General features: G+C 51.1%; 7 protein-coding genes across 7 annotated transcripts; 2 read left to right on the top strand and 5 right to left on the bottom strand.

Annotated features, from left to right (window-relative positions):
- Window positions 1-1,977: 1,977 nt before the first annotated feature.
- On the bottom strand, window positions 1,978-3,335 carry H6S33_000123 (uncharacterized protein; the record flags this gene model as incomplete). The annotated part of the gene is made up of 3 exons (XM_044831466.1): window positions 1,978-1,983; window positions 2,192-2,958; window positions 3,110-3,335. The coding sequence occupies 3 exons, from the start codon at window positions 3,333-3,335 to the stop codon at window positions 1,978-1,980; spliced, it is 999 nt and encodes a 332-aa protein (XP_044699682.1).
- A 1,490-nt stretch (window positions 3,336-4,825) lies between these two features.
- Window positions 4,826-5,299, bottom strand: H6S33_000122 (uncharacterized protein; the record flags this gene model as incomplete). The annotated part of the gene is made up of 1 exon (XM_044831465.1): window positions 4,826-5,299. The coding sequence occupies one exon, from the start codon at window positions 5,297-5,299 to the stop codon at window positions 4,826-4,828; it is 474 nt and encodes a 157-aa protein (XP_044699681.1).
- Window positions 5,300-6,494: 1,195 nt separating this feature from the next.
- Window positions 6,495-7,322, top strand: H6S33_000121 (uncharacterized protein; the record flags this gene model as incomplete). Its single annotated transcript, XM_044831464.1, has 3 exons — window positions 6,495-6,560; window positions 6,632-6,739; window positions 6,810-7,322. 3 exons carry the CDS (start codon window positions 6,495-6,497, stop codon window positions 7,320-7,322), a joined length of 687 nt encoding a protein of 228 aa, XP_044699680.1.
- Window positions 7,323-8,182: 860 nt separating this feature from the next.
- On the bottom strand, window positions 8,183-9,305 carry H6S33_000120 (uncharacterized protein; the record flags this gene model as incomplete). The annotated part of the gene is made up of 2 exons (XM_044831463.1): window positions 8,183-8,846; window positions 8,953-9,305. 2 exons carry the CDS (start codon window positions 9,303-9,305, stop codon window positions 8,183-8,185), a joined length of 1,017 nt encoding a protein of 338 aa, XP_044699679.1.
- Window positions 9,306-10,003: 698 nt separating this feature from the next.
- Window positions 10,004-11,101, bottom strand: H6S33_000119 (uncharacterized protein; the record flags this gene model as incomplete). The annotated part of the gene is made up of 2 exons (XM_044831461.1): window positions 10,004-10,433; window positions 10,599-11,101. The coding sequence occupies 2 exons, from the start codon at window positions 11,099-11,101 to the stop codon at window positions 10,004-10,006; spliced, it is 933 nt and encodes a 310-aa protein (XP_044699678.1).
- Window positions 11,102-11,609: 508 nt separating this feature from the next.
- Window positions 11,610-13,195, top strand: H6S33_000118 (uncharacterized protein; the record flags this gene model as incomplete). The annotated part of the gene is made up of 7 exons (XM_044831460.1): window positions 11,610-11,686; window positions 11,753-11,763; window positions 11,828-11,848; window positions 11,904-12,089; window positions 12,153-12,951; window positions 13,020-13,084; window positions 13,146-13,195. The coding sequence occupies 7 exons, from the start codon at window positions 11,610-11,612 to the stop codon at window positions 13,193-13,195; spliced, it is 1,209 nt and encodes a 402-aa protein (XP_044699677.1).
- A 1,094-nt stretch (window positions 13,196-14,289) lies between these two features.
- Window positions 14,290-16,750, bottom strand: H6S33_000117 (uncharacterized protein; the record flags this gene model as incomplete). Its single annotated transcript, XM_044831459.1, has 10 exons — window positions 14,290-14,329; window positions 14,400-14,549; window positions 14,642-14,868; window positions 14,927-15,078; window positions 15,142-15,562; window positions 15,637-15,799; window positions 15,860-16,111; window positions 16,291-16,580; window positions 16,672-16,684; window positions 16,743-16,750. 10 exons carry the CDS (start codon window positions 16,748-16,750, stop codon window positions 14,290-14,292), a joined length of 1,716 nt encoding a protein of 571 aa, XP_044699676.1.
- Between the last annotated feature and the right edge of the window lie 106 nt (window positions 16,751-16,856).

Raw genomic sequence — 16,856 nt, 5'->3', positions numbered from 1 at the left:
ATACGTACCCGCGCGCGCGGCTCGCCCAGAATATTACTTTAGTGTTAATATTACAAAAATATATAGCTAGCGATAACTATCTAAAGAGTCAATATTCATATTCATCTCTTCAAAGTCTTAATCTACGGCGAAATCTTTTTAAAAACTAATGAGAATCGACTAATATTAAGAAAACGGGACGACAACCTCATCGCGAGTGATATCCTATGATCGATCCAGCCGATCAATTGAGGTCCCTCCCTATTTCCATCACCCGACCAAGATCCTGAACCATGAGTATATGCCTACATTTCACAAGCCTGAAAGTATCGAAGAGCTAAACCCAAGCTCTATGCCTGCAGGGTATGTGTGTGTGCTCTAGTCCATTCAGGAATTCAGTCAACTCAACGTTCCTCAACGGGCCGGGCCGGGCCGTCAATTTAGGGAACGTGAAATCAGAGGTATCCCGCTTGTTTAGTATTTTACCAAGAGCTAGCCATTCGGGACAGACCGTTAATTCAGGAAAACCAAGATACAGCGAAGGCTTGCTATAACGGTACCTTCTACAAGGGTAATCTCTCTATGATAACGGTAGCACTTCTCGGTCCTTTTTTGCCCGGATTTCAGCACCAATCACCTCTTATATAAGGGTAATCTCTCTCTAACGGTACCAAATTCCGGTCCCGAGCGTACCGTTATAGCAAGCTTTCGCTGTATGCATACATGTATCCATCGATCAGGCTTCTCCATACAGTACATAACTCGCGACGGTGTAACACAACCATACAACATCAGTAAGCTCAGAATCTATATATATATATATAAAAAGCAACACTCGCCCCTGCTCATCCGTCATCATCTATAGGTGGTTTGATTAATTAAACCTCTCCTTAGTAGCCGGCGGCCAGCTCTTCGCAGCCAGGTGAATTGACCTGGCCAGCAAACAGCCCCAAAGTCTACTTCTCCTATATAGCTGGAGCTGCTTTCAGCATTAAATACCAACATCACATCCCACCACACTCCCACCACCACCACCACCACCACAGCTCTTGAAGGCGGCGAGGGGCGCCCAAATACCAACTTCCAGCGTGGGACATGCACCTAGCTGGCTAGCTAGCCAAAGAACCATAACGTGGACTATGAGCGGCATATATCGGCGGCTAGCTTGATCGATTCCGCCACAGCTAGACAGGCGTGAAGCGCAGGGGGCGGTGGTCCACCATCGACTAGATCAGCGTCTCCGTCATTTACCCCCCGCCGGGCATATACGGATACTATGCAGCTAGCTGGATAAACCTAGCTCATATAAGCTCTCCGTCCATCCGGAAAGGGTTGAAAAAGACGAGCGTATGTACAAGACACCCCAACCCCGCCATATACTACACATAGCGATACCAAACGAGCACACCTATCTATCTAGCCAGGAACAAGACCATAAATATAAGTATAACTATGATAGATTATTTTACTCCTACCGCCCCGCCCTCCCATCATTAACCGCATCCCACATGCATAACAGATCCGATCAGATCTTCCCAAGACAGACAGACAGAGCCAGCTGCATGCAACCCACATCTCATACCATATCCTTAGTACATGACCATAAAAGGAAGGACATAGACATACAAAAAAAAACACAAAAAAAAGAAACCCTAGTTTTTTTCTTTTCTAGAAAACGCCGAAACAGAAACAGAAAAACCAGTACAATGGTTTATATTAAAACAAGCAATAAAAAGAGGAAGAAACCGGCATCGTTTTAGTCAACGCAAGAGAAAGAAGAAGAAGCATAAGAATGAAGTGAATAATAAAAAAAAAAAAGATGAGTAAAGAAGAATTTATGTAAACAGTCCAGAAAAAAAGAGAAAAAAATGAAGAGGTTGTGTTAATACGAAGAGGTAAATGCTCCGAGAATAAAAATAAACAAATAAAGGATCAAGAAATTAACATTTTGGGCTTGAAAGACCTAGCTTATCAAGACCCATAAGAGGAAGAATATCATCAAAACTAAAAATACGTATTTGTGTCAGCAACTATCATTACCAAAAAAACCATTAATGTGGGGGTGGGTGGGCGGGAGGGATCAAACCAGCCAGCTATCTAGCTCACCCGAGCCCCAGACACCAGACCCAGACCTAGCGGCACAGAAAGAAAAGAAAAAAGAAAGAAACATACCCCCAAACATCTTAACCACCAACCACCGATTACTACTAACCCTCGCCCAGTATTTCAACAGCTCCCGCTGCCCACCCTCCACGTTGGCCACCACATCCTCCGTCTCATGGTCAATCCTCTGGATCATCTCGCTCTGCTCGCCCACCATCTGCGCCAACTGACTAAAGATACCGCCCAGCTCCGTGATCGTCTTCTCAATCGCCTCGATCGCCTCCGACCTCGCCGAGATGTACGAATTCGCCGCGGACCCCTCCTCCATGAGCGCCAGCTGCTGCGCATTCATCGCGGACGCCGCGGCCGGCGTCGGGTCGAGCGAGAGCAGGTCGGGCTGCGTCGCCGGCCGCGGCGTGCTCGAGGGCGTGGCGTAGAGCGGCGAGTGGTAGGACGGCATGTTGTTTGCTGTGGCAGGATGATAAGCGGATGAAGACGAGAAGCCCATACTGGACGAGGAGGACGGGAGGGGGGCAGAAGCAGGGGTTCGGGGGGTGTTCCTACGATCTGCGGAGTTGGAGCGCACGTTCGAGACGAACTGGTCGGTGCGGTGGCGCGAGGCTTGGATGTTCTTGGTGCGCACTTCGAGCACCTCCTTGAAGCCGACCGAGACGTCGGCGAGCTTGCCCTGGAGCATGACGACGACGTTCTTGGAGTGCTCGCCTTCTTCGGATTTGCCGTTTATGGACTTTGAGCGGGTGAGGGCTTGCAGGGAGGAGATTTGGGCGTTGATGGACGAGAGGTCTTGCTTGATGACATAGGTGAGTTCGGCGATCTCTACGGGCTTATCGTCGAAGAGGGCTTTGCGTTTGGCCACTGTTTTTGCATGTCAGTCTAGGTCGTTCTTCAATTCTGCAATAGCCTCGTTTATTTCCGGCATCATCACCACAACCGCCAAAAAAAAAAAAAAAAAAACATTATGATTGAAACAACAGGAACAGCAACGTGGGGGGGGAATAAAACATACACATCGCCAACCTCTCCAACTTCCCCATGGTGTCTGTAATCGCCCTCCCAATATCCATGGCCCTCCTCGCAAACTCCCCTCTTCCTCCCTGCCGCCGTGGTTTCTCCTCTCCCTTGCCGTTGCTGAGTAACCGCGCATGCGCAGAGCTCGGATTATTCCTACTCAGCTTCTTGCTCGCCGACGTTGTCAGGGCGTGGAACTCCGTGGTGCGGTCCTGGATAGACATTATTAAGATGTATAAATTCTAATCTGCTGTTGTTGGGTTATATTTGTTCGTTTCGTTCTTTCTTTCTTTTTTTTTTTTGTAGGTTTTAGTTTTTTTTGGGGGGGAAGGGAAGCTTGTTGGTATTATGTATGGTATGGCTCGGTCGGTAAAATGATGTATGTGGAAAACTTGATTCTGGATGGGAAAGATTCAGTCCGGTCTTCAGGGGCATCCGAGCAAAGCAAAGGGCAGCTGCCCTTTGAAATGTACGTGTTGCGAAGCGGTCCCCAGCCTACGCGGGCCGGGATTGTGGAGACCGACCCTAACCCTGCCTTTTGTGGAGGGAGTAGGAGCGGGGGGGGGGCTAAATATAGAAAATATAGCTGAGATGCAGGGTCTGCCGTGAGCCAGAAGAGTGTGGATAATAGAATTGGGCGCCTCTTTTTTTTTTTTTTTTTTCTCTCTTGCTCCTCTTCCCAACAATTGCACTCAGTAAGATTCTGAGTGTGTGGGAGCAGCAAAACAGCGGAGCCGGTGGTGGTGGCAATGTATTCTACTGCATGCGGTCCGGAAGGTCCGGAGCAATTGTCGCTGTGTAGCCGCGCAGCGGAGGGCGGAGAGGAGAAGGTGCGAGTTGCATGGGGGGGGGTTGTGTTTCGATCTTTTTTTTTTTTTTTTTTGTCGCTTTTCCGATCGAGAGTAATCAAGCAACTCGGAGGAGGGCTTGTGAGATGAAGAGCACTCATGAGATCATAGCAGGATATCATAGGTCTCGTGATCGGCCAATCGGGAAGGTAAGGCGTGATTGGCTGGGGGAGGCGTCCCTCTTTGACAGTTTCATGGGTGTGGTAGGCATTTCATGTCGGGGAGAACAATATATCTGGAACGCTTGGATTGGGGGGGGTTTCAGAATGCGGGGAAGATTATGATCAAAGCAGGCAAAAGTCTATCCGGAGGTATGTAGATTTCATGATCACAAACTCTCACACTCACAGGTTGGGCCAGCGAGTGATATACTGTGATTGGCTGCTGAGGTGACGAACCTTGATGCCAGTTTGGTGCGGAATCCTACTCCATCCGTGATATACTGGCCCCTCAGTTATATCATGATGCGTTTTGGTCAATTTAAATAAACAGATGGATGGGTTTGCTAAACTCTCTCCCACCAGCACCGGTACCAATTAACCGCCGTCGATATCGGAGCTTATACGTTGAAGATTTTAAAGAATGATACTGTGCGTACGTCTATTATTACCTATCTAGTGATATTCACAGTACTAAAGAGTCACTCTCTGCAAAAGCACGTCATCAGCTAGAGTATCATAAGAACTCCAGAAAAGCACACGGTCCATAATCATTACCGCCTCTATCGCTAGAGACTGAGAGTCTATGTATGTATGCTAGTTAGACATGATCAACAAACGCAACAGAACCAAACCACCTCTATGACTATCCTCTCTCCATTGCTTTTAACCCCCTCCTCTATCACCCAATCCCCCTCCATAGTCCCCCTAAAACACCACCACCAACCCCACCACCCCCAGCACCCCCACACACACCCCCCAATGCGCCACCACCCACTCGCCCCCCGCCTTCATCTCCTCCGCACTAACACACGCCGCCACCAACGCACCCCAATGCGCAGCCACCACCAAGAACAAATCCCACTCCATCCCCGCCATCGCAAACAGCACCCACCCGCCCAGCGCCGCCGCGGCCAGCGCCCGCCCGCGGTACCGCGGGAAGTAGACGTTGCGGAAGTACCACCAGTGGGACGTTGCGTGGACGGCGTTGACGGGGATGAGGAGCAGCGTGCGGAGCAGGAGGGCGGCGAGGGCGGCCGCCAGGAGGAGGCAGGCGGCGTGGAGGATGGTGAGGAGGGTGGACGGGGGGAGGAGGGTCGCGAGGTGTGGGAGGAGGAGGAGGAAGAGGAGGGTGAGGAGGGTTGCGGAGAGGGTGGTGAGGAGGGTGGTGAGGAGGGGCATCGTGGTTTGTGTTGGGCGGTGGTCTTGGGATGTAGGAGGTTTGATGGGCTTTGGTGGGTTGTTCTTCTTTCTTTGGTGGTGTTGGTGATGGAAGAGGGGGTCGAGTGATGGTGAGTGAACGGGTGATTGTGCGCAAGACTGGTGATAGCGCTTTCAAACTAGAGCTAGCCCGCTGCACGAACCCGTGGGATTCTACTTTCAAGACGACTGCTGGTTTGGTTTGCACAGGCCATTCGACGTATCATTTGGATTATGTATATATTGTGGTCACTCTTCAAATTGTTAGCGGTAATATATGAATACCTATATGGCAGTGACCTAAGATGCCCCTCCCCCAACAGACATAAGAGTGGTCGGAACCACCAGAAGGGTCTTTTAAAAAAAATGTGCAGTCATTCTGCGTAACAAAAGACTTACGTGCCCTCCGATATGGGCACTGCTTTGTCGATATACATATGCATATATTTATCGATACCGGGGGGGGGGGGGGGTTCGGGCGACGGCCCCATGTTGAATGACTTTCGTAATGTCGAAGTGAACGAGTGCACGTGGTATACGAGCAGGCTTAGACTGACTCCTTCCCACCAGGCCATCGCAACCCCCCGCACTTGCATTTCTTTTGGTGCCTTTGACCTGGGGCAACGAATACGTGTGTACTGTGCGTGCGTCGACCTGAATGTTCATCCTACACGCATCATGGCTGGATCCACCTATGTGCTTGCAAGAGGGTCAGGATGGTGCGGCATGGTATATCACTCGGGTTTGTATCTTGCCAGAGATAATGGTCATGGCCGAATGATCATCGATAGAGCATATCATTGAATGGCTTCATGCACTTTCTGCGGCTAAGGACTTGCATGTGTATCCATGTATCCATGGCGAGGCCCCCCAGAAAAGACCTCTCCCTCCAATACAAGCACTTCCAAGTTCCTGTTCCTGTCCCTGTCCCGCTATCGATAAGCCAACCCTAACCCGCCCCATCCGCACCGCCACACCGCCACAGGTATGTACACACGCAGCCCACCATTTCCATTTCCAGGCCGCGCAACGGGTAAGGCTTCACGCAACGCTCAAACACCAACCCTCACGATACCCAGAACCTCTGCTCTCACGATCCATCTCCCCCCGATATATCTCCCCCCTCACTCACTCACTCACTCACTCGCTCGCTCGCTCACCCACGCTCACTCTCGCCATGGCCGTCCCCACCGCAAGCAGCTGGGCCCAGCTCCGGCAGCAAGCCCGCTCCCTAGAGTCACAGGTAGGAAGGAACCTCCCCGAGCAAGCCCCGAACCTCCCCCGCTAACCCCCCCCCCCCCCCCCCCCGCGCAGACCGAGAGCCTCTTCCACACATACTCCGCCTTCGCCTCCTCCCCGCCCGCAAAGCCCACCGAAGAAGAGCTCCAAACCGAGCGCAAGCTCCAGGACATCCTGTCCAAGGTAATGCACACCCCCAACCACCACCCACCCACCTCCCCTGCACCCCGCACCCCCCACTAACCCGCCACAGCGCGACACCACCGTCGCCTCGCTCTCGCGCCTCCTCGACTCCGAGTCCGCCCTCACCTCCAGCGCCACCAAGCTGCAGAACCTCTCGCTGCACCGCAGCACGCTCGCCGACCACCGCCGCGAGCACGCCCGCCTCAAGGCCACCATCGCCGAGGCCCGCGGCCGCGCAAACCTGCTCTCTACCGTGCGCGACGACATCTCGGCCTTCCGCTCGGCGAGCCGCATCGAGGAGGGCCGCTCCGAGGCCGACTACATGCTGGATGAGAGAGAGCGAATCGACCGCAGCCACAGTGTGGCCGACGGCGTGCTCAGCCAGGCGTATGCGGTCAATGAGGACTTTATGGGCCAGCGCCAGATGCTGCAGAATATCAATAGGCGCATTGCGAATAGCGCGAGTAAGGTGCCGGGGATTAATACGATTGTGGCCAAGATTAATACGAGGAAGAAGAGGGATAGTGTCATCTTGGCGGCGCTGATCACGGTGTGCTTTTTGGGCGTGTTGTGGTTTCGGTAGTGTGGTGCTGTTTGGCGGGTGTTTTTGCTTTTCGTTGGGTGCGAGCTTTTGCGTTGGCGGATTGGATTGGATTGTGTAGTCTTCCCTCCCCCCCCCCCGCGGGGGTTACTTAGGGACTTTGTTTGAATCTGCTTTGAGTTGCTTGCAAGTGTATTTCCTTTTCCTTTCTGTCTGGGTTTCCTTTTTTTTTTTCTTGCACTGGCGCTTGTTTTGCTGTTGCTATTACTGTTGTTTTTGCTACTGTGTACATGACTTGGAGCCGTAGGAATCAATATCCTAATCACTTGCAGGTGTGTTCTAGAGGAGACTATCATTCACGGACCGCCAGACAGCTATCATTTAACTATAATAACTGCATATCTACAACACAGGATTCCCCCCCAGTTATGGACCTTGTAGCACCGGCGAGGTCTTATTATGAGGTGGGCACGCACATTTAGGAAAGATCAATAAAGATCAATAGAGGCTTTTAGTTTATTGAAACTTTTATTCCCCCCCCCATACAAGCATTGCACGGGCGATGATGAAAGTTGCAAAAACTACTAGTAAAAGCATCTATATGATGATTGCTTTTTGTTACCGTATCGTGGTGTCAATGATCCTTCGGCGGCCAGAGTGAAAAAGATAAGATCCCTCACCAAAACTCACTCGCCTGATTAGCTCAGATCTCGGCATCAGCTGCGGGTCTTATTTCTCTTTGTTGGGCCACACGCGTGCTCTAGATGTCTCATAATACGAAAATATCAAATATTCGTACAGAACAAACATGAGCGGAAACCTCGAAATGATATTTACGTCTAAAACAGCTACTAATTATCTACAGAACACGCACACACACCCCCCCCCCCCCTCTTTTCCCCTCAGATCTCATCCATCTCCTCCTGCACCCTCCTCTTCTCCCCCTCCCTCCTCTCCCTCTCCACCCTCGCCGCCTCCCTCTCCCCCTCCAACCGCCTCCAATCCTCCCCCAACTTGGCCACCCCCCTCCGCAACGCCGCCCTCTCCTCCTCCCCCGCCCTCCCGGACCCCGCCCACCGGATCCGGCAGTCCCAGTCCACAAGATACACATACCCCACCTTCTCATTCACATACGCCATCCTCTCCCGCACCTCCTCCTCCAGCCCCCTCTGCACCAAAAAATACCTCCCCCACGCCCCCTCCCCCACGCCCGCGCGGATCCTGGGCACAAACACCCTCACCAGCCACGCCTTCAGCGGGTTCGTCTCCACATTGACATCCACCCTCTGCACCGGCCCCTCCTCGAGGCCCGCGGTGAAGGTGCGCACCTGCGCCTCGGCCCACGCGCTGCTGAACACGCTCACGACGCTGACATGCCCTTCCAGCACTTCGGTGGTGCTCTGCAGCGGGTCGCTGGGGTGCTGCAGCGTGCGGCCGACGAGGTTGGGGAAGAAGAGGGCCTTGTCGGCGCGGAAGAGGAGGGGCGGCGCGGTGAAGGACTTGCCCTTGTGCGTTGCGGAGAGGCGCGAGAAGTCGCGGAAGTAGGGCTTGAAGATCTGCTTTGTCCTGTGCTCCGCAATTTCTCCTGTTAGCCATCTGGGGGGGGGGGAGGGCAGAGAGGGGGGGAGGGCAGAGAGGGGGGGAGGGCAGAGAGGGGGGGGGGAAGAGAAACATCTTGGCCCGCTTCTCAAGGTGCTTATCCCAATTGCGGAAGTCGTCGCGGCGCTCGGCCCACGTGCGCGTGTCGATGCCCGTGTTCTCGTCGGGGCGCGGCGGGTGGTCGAGGCCGATGGGGCGGGCGAGGCGCGGGGGCGCGGCGTCGCGCTCCTTGCCCCCCCCCGCGAGGCTCGAGTCGAGCTCTGTGAAGGGCTCTTCTTCATTGTCGGTCTTCTTCTTGCTTGGCGGTGGCGGTGGCGGCGGCGGCGGGGCGGTTGCGAGGTGGCGGCGGCGCTGCAGTAGTAGGTGCGCGGGTGGGCGGGGGCGGAGGGGGTGGTGCCGCAGGAGGAGGGCGCGTGGTAATGACATTTTGGGGCGGGTTTGGTGGTGGGGTGTGGGGTGGTGTGGTGTGGAGGGGTTTGGGGTGATTGATCTCGCCCTGCAGCAGTTTGGCGGCAAGGCAAGGCAAGGCAAATGGTTGTTGAGCCGCTGATACGGAGTCAGGGATCACGGCAACCCTGCCCTATGCTGACGATGATGGCATGTCACGAGGAAGGAGGGAAGGAAGGAAGAAGGCTGGCTGGCTGGCACTGGCTGGAGCAGCAGGTGCTCTGTCTGGTTTGTACATCAGGCCTCTATCACTCGGATGCAGGTATGCGAACAAAGCACATATATCCTCTACGTCCAGCAGCTACCAATACAACAAGAAAGAAGTACAAAAGCAGAGAGATGTAGGAGAAAGATTATAACGGAGAAGAAAGCCTCGCTATGTGAGAAAAGTTTAAGAGAAACACGCAGACAGAGATCACCTTGGGGGGGGGGGGGGGCACAATATGAAGTACATAAACTCAAGCAAGAATAGTAATAGGAGTACGAATAGTAAAAGGGAACAATGAAGAAACCCCATGAGAAGCCTAGAAAGGGAAGAGGAAGAAGAAGAAGAGTCTCCATCACCAGAGAAAAGCAGTTGTACACCGACTACACCAAACCAACCAGGAAGACAAAAAAGACAGGGAAAAAATGAAGAGGAAAGGATGAAAACATGAGAGAAACTCTATCTAGATTCTCTAGATACCCATCGTATAGTCCAATTCAACCCCGGGCACAACTCCAGCAATCACCTTCACAAAGACCACCAAGTACTGGTCCACCCTGAGGCCTCCATCATCAGCGCTCTCCTGCTCCTCGGTCTCGCCCGCTGCAGGAACCTCCTCCCACTCTTCGCGTTCGCGTCTTCGGGCCATGCTTTCAAAGATGCGCTTCATGACCTCAGCATGACGGCATGGATGCACGCTCGCCATCTGCACACTGCCATCCATGGGCGGGAACTCCTCGATCGTCACGGTCTTCTCGCGATAGTCGGGCGCGATGTCTTCGAACATGACGGTAGGGGGGTTGAGGGGCATGCGGGTGGAACCGTCATAGCCGGAGAGGTAAAAGCGTGGGACGCGGTAGTAGACGGAGTAGGTAATGTACAGGTTGTACGTGCGGAGAGGTCTATAGGAGGGTGGGGGTTAACTAAGCTATCATAGCTTGAAAGTGGGGGGTAGGCATGTCTCAGATAGCTAGAGCTAGCTATCTAGAGCTCTTTCCCTCGGCTATACAGCTCCAAGGGAGCTCCTTAACGGGGGGGGGGCATAAACAAACAGATGGTGTACTCACGCCTTAACACCTCTGCCTCCTGCTCTAGCCTTCGGGGCCTCTTTGATGATTGCCTCATCATCATCCTCCTCTTCATCGGGGATGTCGTCTTCGTCCTCCTCCTCTTCCTCCTCCCCGGCCTCGTCTACCGTCTTTACTTTTGCCACCTCGGGAGCTTCCCCGTTAGGATCAGTGGTGGTAGCGAATGTAGGTGCGTTATCCTCCCACTCGTCCTCTCCGTCCTTTGCTTCGCCCGGGTTCCACGATGAGAAGCTGTCGTCGACACGGCTGTGACAGGGCGCGTTGCGGAGAACGAGATACTGTTTATCGTCGGGGAGATGCGTGACACGTTTGGCTGCGTCCGCTGGGGCCCAGGACCAGGTGGGGAACTTGTAGACGAGGTAGTCGCCGGCGGCGACGAACTCTTCGGGGGTGACCTGGCCGGTCTTGGTGAACGTTGAGGCGTTGGAGGGGGTTGAGAGATACTCTCGGAGAGTGGATAAGGTAGAGTAGAAGGGATTCATGTTGTTGATAGTATTGTAGCTGTTGGACCGTGCAATAGTGTAGCTAGCTTGTAGGTAATTGTAGCAGTTGATTATATGTACGTATGTGCGTGCGGGTCTGTGATGGCAGAGGCGAGTGAGGTAGAAGATGAGGTTGGGGGGCTGGGTGTAGCTGCGTTGGTTGGAGGTGTACTGGGTGAATAGCAGCAGCAGAGAGATGTGGATGGGGATTCGATAGAGGAGTCACACGGGAGAGGAAGTAGTCCACACAGAGCACCATGGCGGGGGAGGGGAACTAACAAGGCTATGCCCAGCGATACTGAGCATATGCGTAACTCTCGGCATGAGCCACCCTAAGCTAGTGTATCAATTACCCTGCCTGTCTCGTGATTCTCACTTCAGCCTTTCTCGTTCTGTCACGAATCCTCATTGTAACCATCTTCAACACCCGACCTTGCAATCTTAACTACAACTTCTACTACTACTACAACAACCACCACCAATACAATCCCTTCAATCATTGCAAACCATGGCTGAAGCTAGAAACAACAACAGGAAGGAGGATGCTACCAGGCTCGAGTTCACGACCTCTACGGAGATCACTGTGTAATTCCCCTACCTACTGCCTGCTCGCCACTGCGCGTGTCCTGCTTGTGCTAACAATTCAAACAGCGCGCCTACCTGTATGTGCCCTGAACCTTGCCTTTCCAACTCCAATTCATGAATACTAACACATCCGATCTCCAGTCGAGTCTATGCAACTGAAGGGTACGGCTTCTTTCTCGTACAGTGTGTGCTTCTCCGTGCTGACATTGGTGCACAGAGGCCCTTCTTCGTGGAATCTATGCATACGGTTATGAATCCCCTTCCGCTGTGCAATCGCGTGCCATCGTCCAGATCTGCAAAGGTCGTGATACGATCGCGCAGGCACAATCCGGTACCGGTAAAACCGCTACGTTCTCCATTTCCATCCTCCAGGTCATCGACACCGCCGTGCTCGAGGCACAAGGTTCGTCACCCCAGTCTTGGCAGTGCATAAACATTGTTCCCCCCTACTGACTGATCGGAATAGCGCTCGTTCTTTCCCCCACCCGCGAACTTGCAACCCAGATCCAATCCGTCATCATGGCTCTTGGAGAATACATGAACGCGCAATGCCACGCCTGCATAGGCGGAACTAGCATCGGGATGGACATCCAAGCGCTCGAGCGCGGCCCACACGTCGTATCTGGCACTCCCGGGCGAGTCGCAGACATGATCCGCCGCAAGTGTCTTCGCACGCGCCATATCAAGATGCTCGTTCTCGACGAGGCCGACGAGCTCCTCAACATGGGTTTCCGCGAGCAGATCTATGACGTATACCGCTATCTTCCCCCGAGCACGCAGGTTGTCGTTGTGTCGGCCACCCTGCCGTACGACGTTCTTGATATGACGCGGAAGTTCATGACGGACCCCGTGCACATCCTTGTCAAGCGTGACGAGCTGACCCTCGACGGCTTGAAGCAGTACTTCATTGCTGTTGACAAGGAGGACTGGAAGTTTGACACTCTGTGTGATCTGTACGACACTCTGACTATCACCCAGGCCGTCATCTTCTGCAACACCAGGAAGAAGGTCGATTGGTTGGCGGATAAGATGAGGGAGGCCAACTTCACGGTCTCAAGCATGCATGGGGAGATGCTGCAGAAGGAGCGTGATAGCATCATGGAGGAGTTTAGGACCGGAAACAGCAGGGTACTTATCTCGACAGATGTCTGGGCGAGAGGTATCGATGTCCAGCAGGTCTCGCTGGTCATCAACTACGATTTGCCAAATAACCGTGAGAACTACATTCACAGGATTGGCCGAAGTGGTAGATTTGGGCGCAAGGGGTATGTTGCTTTTTTTTTCCCCTGCGGGTTAGGGTTGTTTATGTAGTGGAGTTGCTAACAGAATGTAGTGTCGCTATCAACTTCGTTACCAGCGAGGACGTCAGGATCCTCCGCGATATCGAACTTTATTACAGTAGGCCTACCCCACTCCCCCTTTCGCCCCCAATGGCTTTAACCGCTAACACTGTCTCCAGGTACACAAATCGATGAGATGCCAATGAATGTCTCCGACCTCTTATCATAAACACGCTTGCGACAAATTGACATTTCTTTCGTTTTCTTTATATGAAAAAAAAAAAAGCCCCATCTACAGGAGGCTTCTAGGGGAGGGAAAAAAAGGACAATGCATAAAGGGGCAAAAAGTGAGGAGGAAATGGGGCTGTATGGCTAAAGGTTTGTAATTGGCTTCTTATTATTATTATTATTCTCCTCCATTTCAACCCCCTTCCTGCGGCGGCGTTCTACATATATATGAAAAAATATGGTAGCTAATGTAAGACTGGTTTTAGATTGAAATGAAAACATTATGCGAGAGATTTTTTTTTTTTTTTTGTATTTTCCTTTTTGGGGTTACAAGAATTCTGTTTTTTTCCTTTTTTTTTTTTCTTTTTTTTTTCCGTGGATGCGCATGGCACTGAGCATGAAATCATTGTGATGAAGTAGGGAGGCCTGCGCAGGGAGTGGATCGGTATCTGGTAGTTAATCTGCAACTAAAATTGATAGTGGAGTTCTTTTTTTTTTTTTTTTTTTTTTTTGTTTTCAAAGGGGACATTTTGTTCTAGTTGGGAGAATTGGAATGAGGGCGGCTAGACGTGATCACCTATCTTCGAGGAAGAATAAAAGAAAATCTTGAGAACAGACGCCGTTATTTGTGGGAGTGTGGAGAACCCTTCTAAGCTGCCGATCACTAGGAGCGTTGCAACTTTTGTTGAGGTTTTTGACCTTGCGAGTTGGTTGGTTGTTCAACCACACCTGGGCCAGGGTACTCTATGTAGCCGTAGTACGTAGGGTCTGCCGCAAATGTTTAGAAAAAGGAAAAAAAAAAAAAGGTCGGATAAGACATAGCTGGTAAATCACGGTGAATCATGCACAATTCACTCTTCTTACAGTCCTGCTTGTTTGTAAGGGGGGTATGGCATCTGGTAGCTATAATTATCTATAGTACAAAAAAAAAAAATTCTTTGAAACAAATAGATATTACCTATATATAAGAATAAAAAAACTTTTATAGACTCCGAATCAATCTCATCCGGTGAAAAAACTCCGTCGATCAAAACACAAATAAAGAGATAATAATCAAACACCGTCATTAAACGCCCCCCCCCCCCCCCCCCAAAATCAAGAGAATGTTTTATCCCAGTATTTCATGAACGCATTTCTGTGGAACGTGTCGTATCAGCATAAAGAAAGGTTCCGACGATAATATCAAGGGGCGGATAACGGCATACCTGGGGGGAGCAGGAACGAATTGGCGTTCGTATTCATCGATATCGGCCTTGTCGGAGAAAAGATCAACCTCTTCCGGTGCTCGCCACTTGGTTTTGTGGATAAACTTCCATAAGACGAATAGGACCGGGAAGAGGAAGATCATGAGGTATCTATTTTGCCCGGCCTTGAAGTTAGCCTTTTTTTTTCTTTTTCTTTCTCTTTTTTTACTCTGGGGGGGTGGGAATGGGATGAGAGGGCTCACGAGAAAAGGAACGTAGGAACATCCCAGTTCCCGGGTACAAAGACGCTGTAGCCACCGACAAAGCACATGATGGACGTGGCCGTAAAGGCATACCATGCCGTAGCTGGCTGCCAAAAACCCTTGTGTGGTAGGGTGTCCCGTGAGATTCCTTGTGCGGCAAGAGCTTTCCTGAATTTGATGTAGGTGAAGGTGATCACCGAGAAGTTTATCAATTGTGAGGCTGTCACCTAAGAAGGGTTTAGAAACATCAAGCTTTACGTGGCGGAGGTGGAGGGGGAGACAAACCAGGTTGATGAACCACTGCAAAACCACTGCTGCGTTGTTGGAGACTTGGAGGAATGAAAGAAGCGCTATTGCAAGGACTACGGCGATCGAGTACAGGGGGATACCGCCCTTGGTGCACTTGGCTAATATTTTCGGAGCTTTGCCTTCAAGGGCTAGATGTACATATATGCTGTTAGATATTGCTTGTCTCAGTAGAGATATGAAGAGGCACTGACCAAGACCATATAAACTTCTGCTTGCACAGTAGACGTATGAATTACCAGCCGATAACGCTGATGTGAAAATCAAAGCATTCACAATATGAGGCAGATATGGGATTCCCATCCTATCCATAGCAACGACATAAGGAGATGCAGCGGCACCCGGCCGTCCCTCAGAGAAGGCGGCCGCCATTGTTGGGTCGTTGTGGGGAACGACAATTCCCACGCAAAGAGATCCCAAAACAAAAAATGTAGTGAGACGGTAAAAGACGGCATTGAATGCCCGTGGTAGGACCCTTCGTGGGTTTTCTGCCTCTCCAGCTGCCATACTGACATAGTCTGGCCCTGCAATAGTAAAACTAGCTTGAATAAGACACGCAATGAACCCGATAAACTTTCCAACATCGCCTGTTTTGGTGGATTCTGCAAATGGGCCCTGTGATATATATATATTAGCTCTTAATTGTACTAGCACGAAAATATGAGCGGTGGAGATGGATGGATGGTTACCGGATCTTTCCAATATCTAAATCCATACCTATCACCTTGTGGGTTTCCCCCTAACATTGTGACAAAGGTGAAGCAGATTAAGCCAACGATCAAGATAACCTTTCCCAGAGCCATCCAAAATTCACTCTCCCCATACCATTTTACGGCAGTCAGATTCACAAGTCTAAAACAAAGCATTAGTTATGAACAAGGTGGGGAAGGGACACAACACATAATAACTTACGCGTAGCATGCGATAATTATAGCAATCACAATACCTACATGAATCTTATCGGTCCAATAGTGTAAAATGACATTACAGGCAACAATTTCGAAAGGTACGAGAGCTGCTTCAAAGATGAAGAAGTTGTATCCGGCGGCAAAGCCAAGAGCATCATCAACGTAACGACCTGCGAATCGGATGAATGGTGAAGATACGGGGAGGTAGGTCACCATCTCTGCCATACTATTGTTGATTGCCAAAATGACGGTACACCTAAGTTTTTACACAAATATGAGTATCTCAACGCCTAGGCTTCAACTTCCTCCTGTAACAGAGCTCTTGGTACTAAGTATTCCATGTTTCAGATTACACTTTAGTGTGTTTCTCGGCATGGAATTTCTCTCGAGCTCTCAGCCATTGGGGTTAATTCAATTAGAGATTAAGTATCATACCATAATGAGAAAGCAATAAACAAACTGGCAGGTCCTCCCTGCATCAACCCTCTTCCAATATTGACATAAAGTGCGGTCCCGATTGTGCCACCAATACCGATCAATTGAATGTGTCTGGGTTTCAGTTTCCGGTGAGTATGGTCGTAGCTTGGAGGCAACGAGCCAGCCTCGCCGTCATCTGCAGAAGTCCTGGCTCCACTTGAAGAAAGCGAATCCACTGGAGGTTTCTCAGCATCCGAACGTTTGTAGACATTTGACGAGACGTCCTGCTTGACACCTGTGGAGGCCATCTTTCGAACTGATGTTAGACTGAAGGTCGCGGGGTTGAGTAGGTCAATCATCGACGTGGGAGCTGCTGTGTACTTATAAGACTTTACCTACAGATGTCTCCGAACTATTTTCCCATCTATCCAGCTAAGTTTGCATTGCATGTTTTTTCCTGGGATAGCTACCCATGCATGATAATGTAGTTGTCCAAATTTCTGGGCCTAAAGAAAGCCTGTAACGAGCGTTTCGGGACTAATCAGCAGGTGATATGCCTTGTTTACCCCGCCAGAAGGCAAAAG

Source organism: Morchella sextelata (assembly GCF_020137385.1).
Source record: "Morchella sextelata strain SCLS chromosome Unknown scls_1, whole genome shotgun sequence".
Taxonomy (NCBI): Eukaryota; Fungi; Ascomycota; class Pezizomycetes; order Pezizales; family Morchellaceae; genus Morchella; species Morchella sextelata.
Note: the sequence above shows the minus strand (reverse complement) of the source record. Positions and strands in the feature narration are given on the sequence as shown.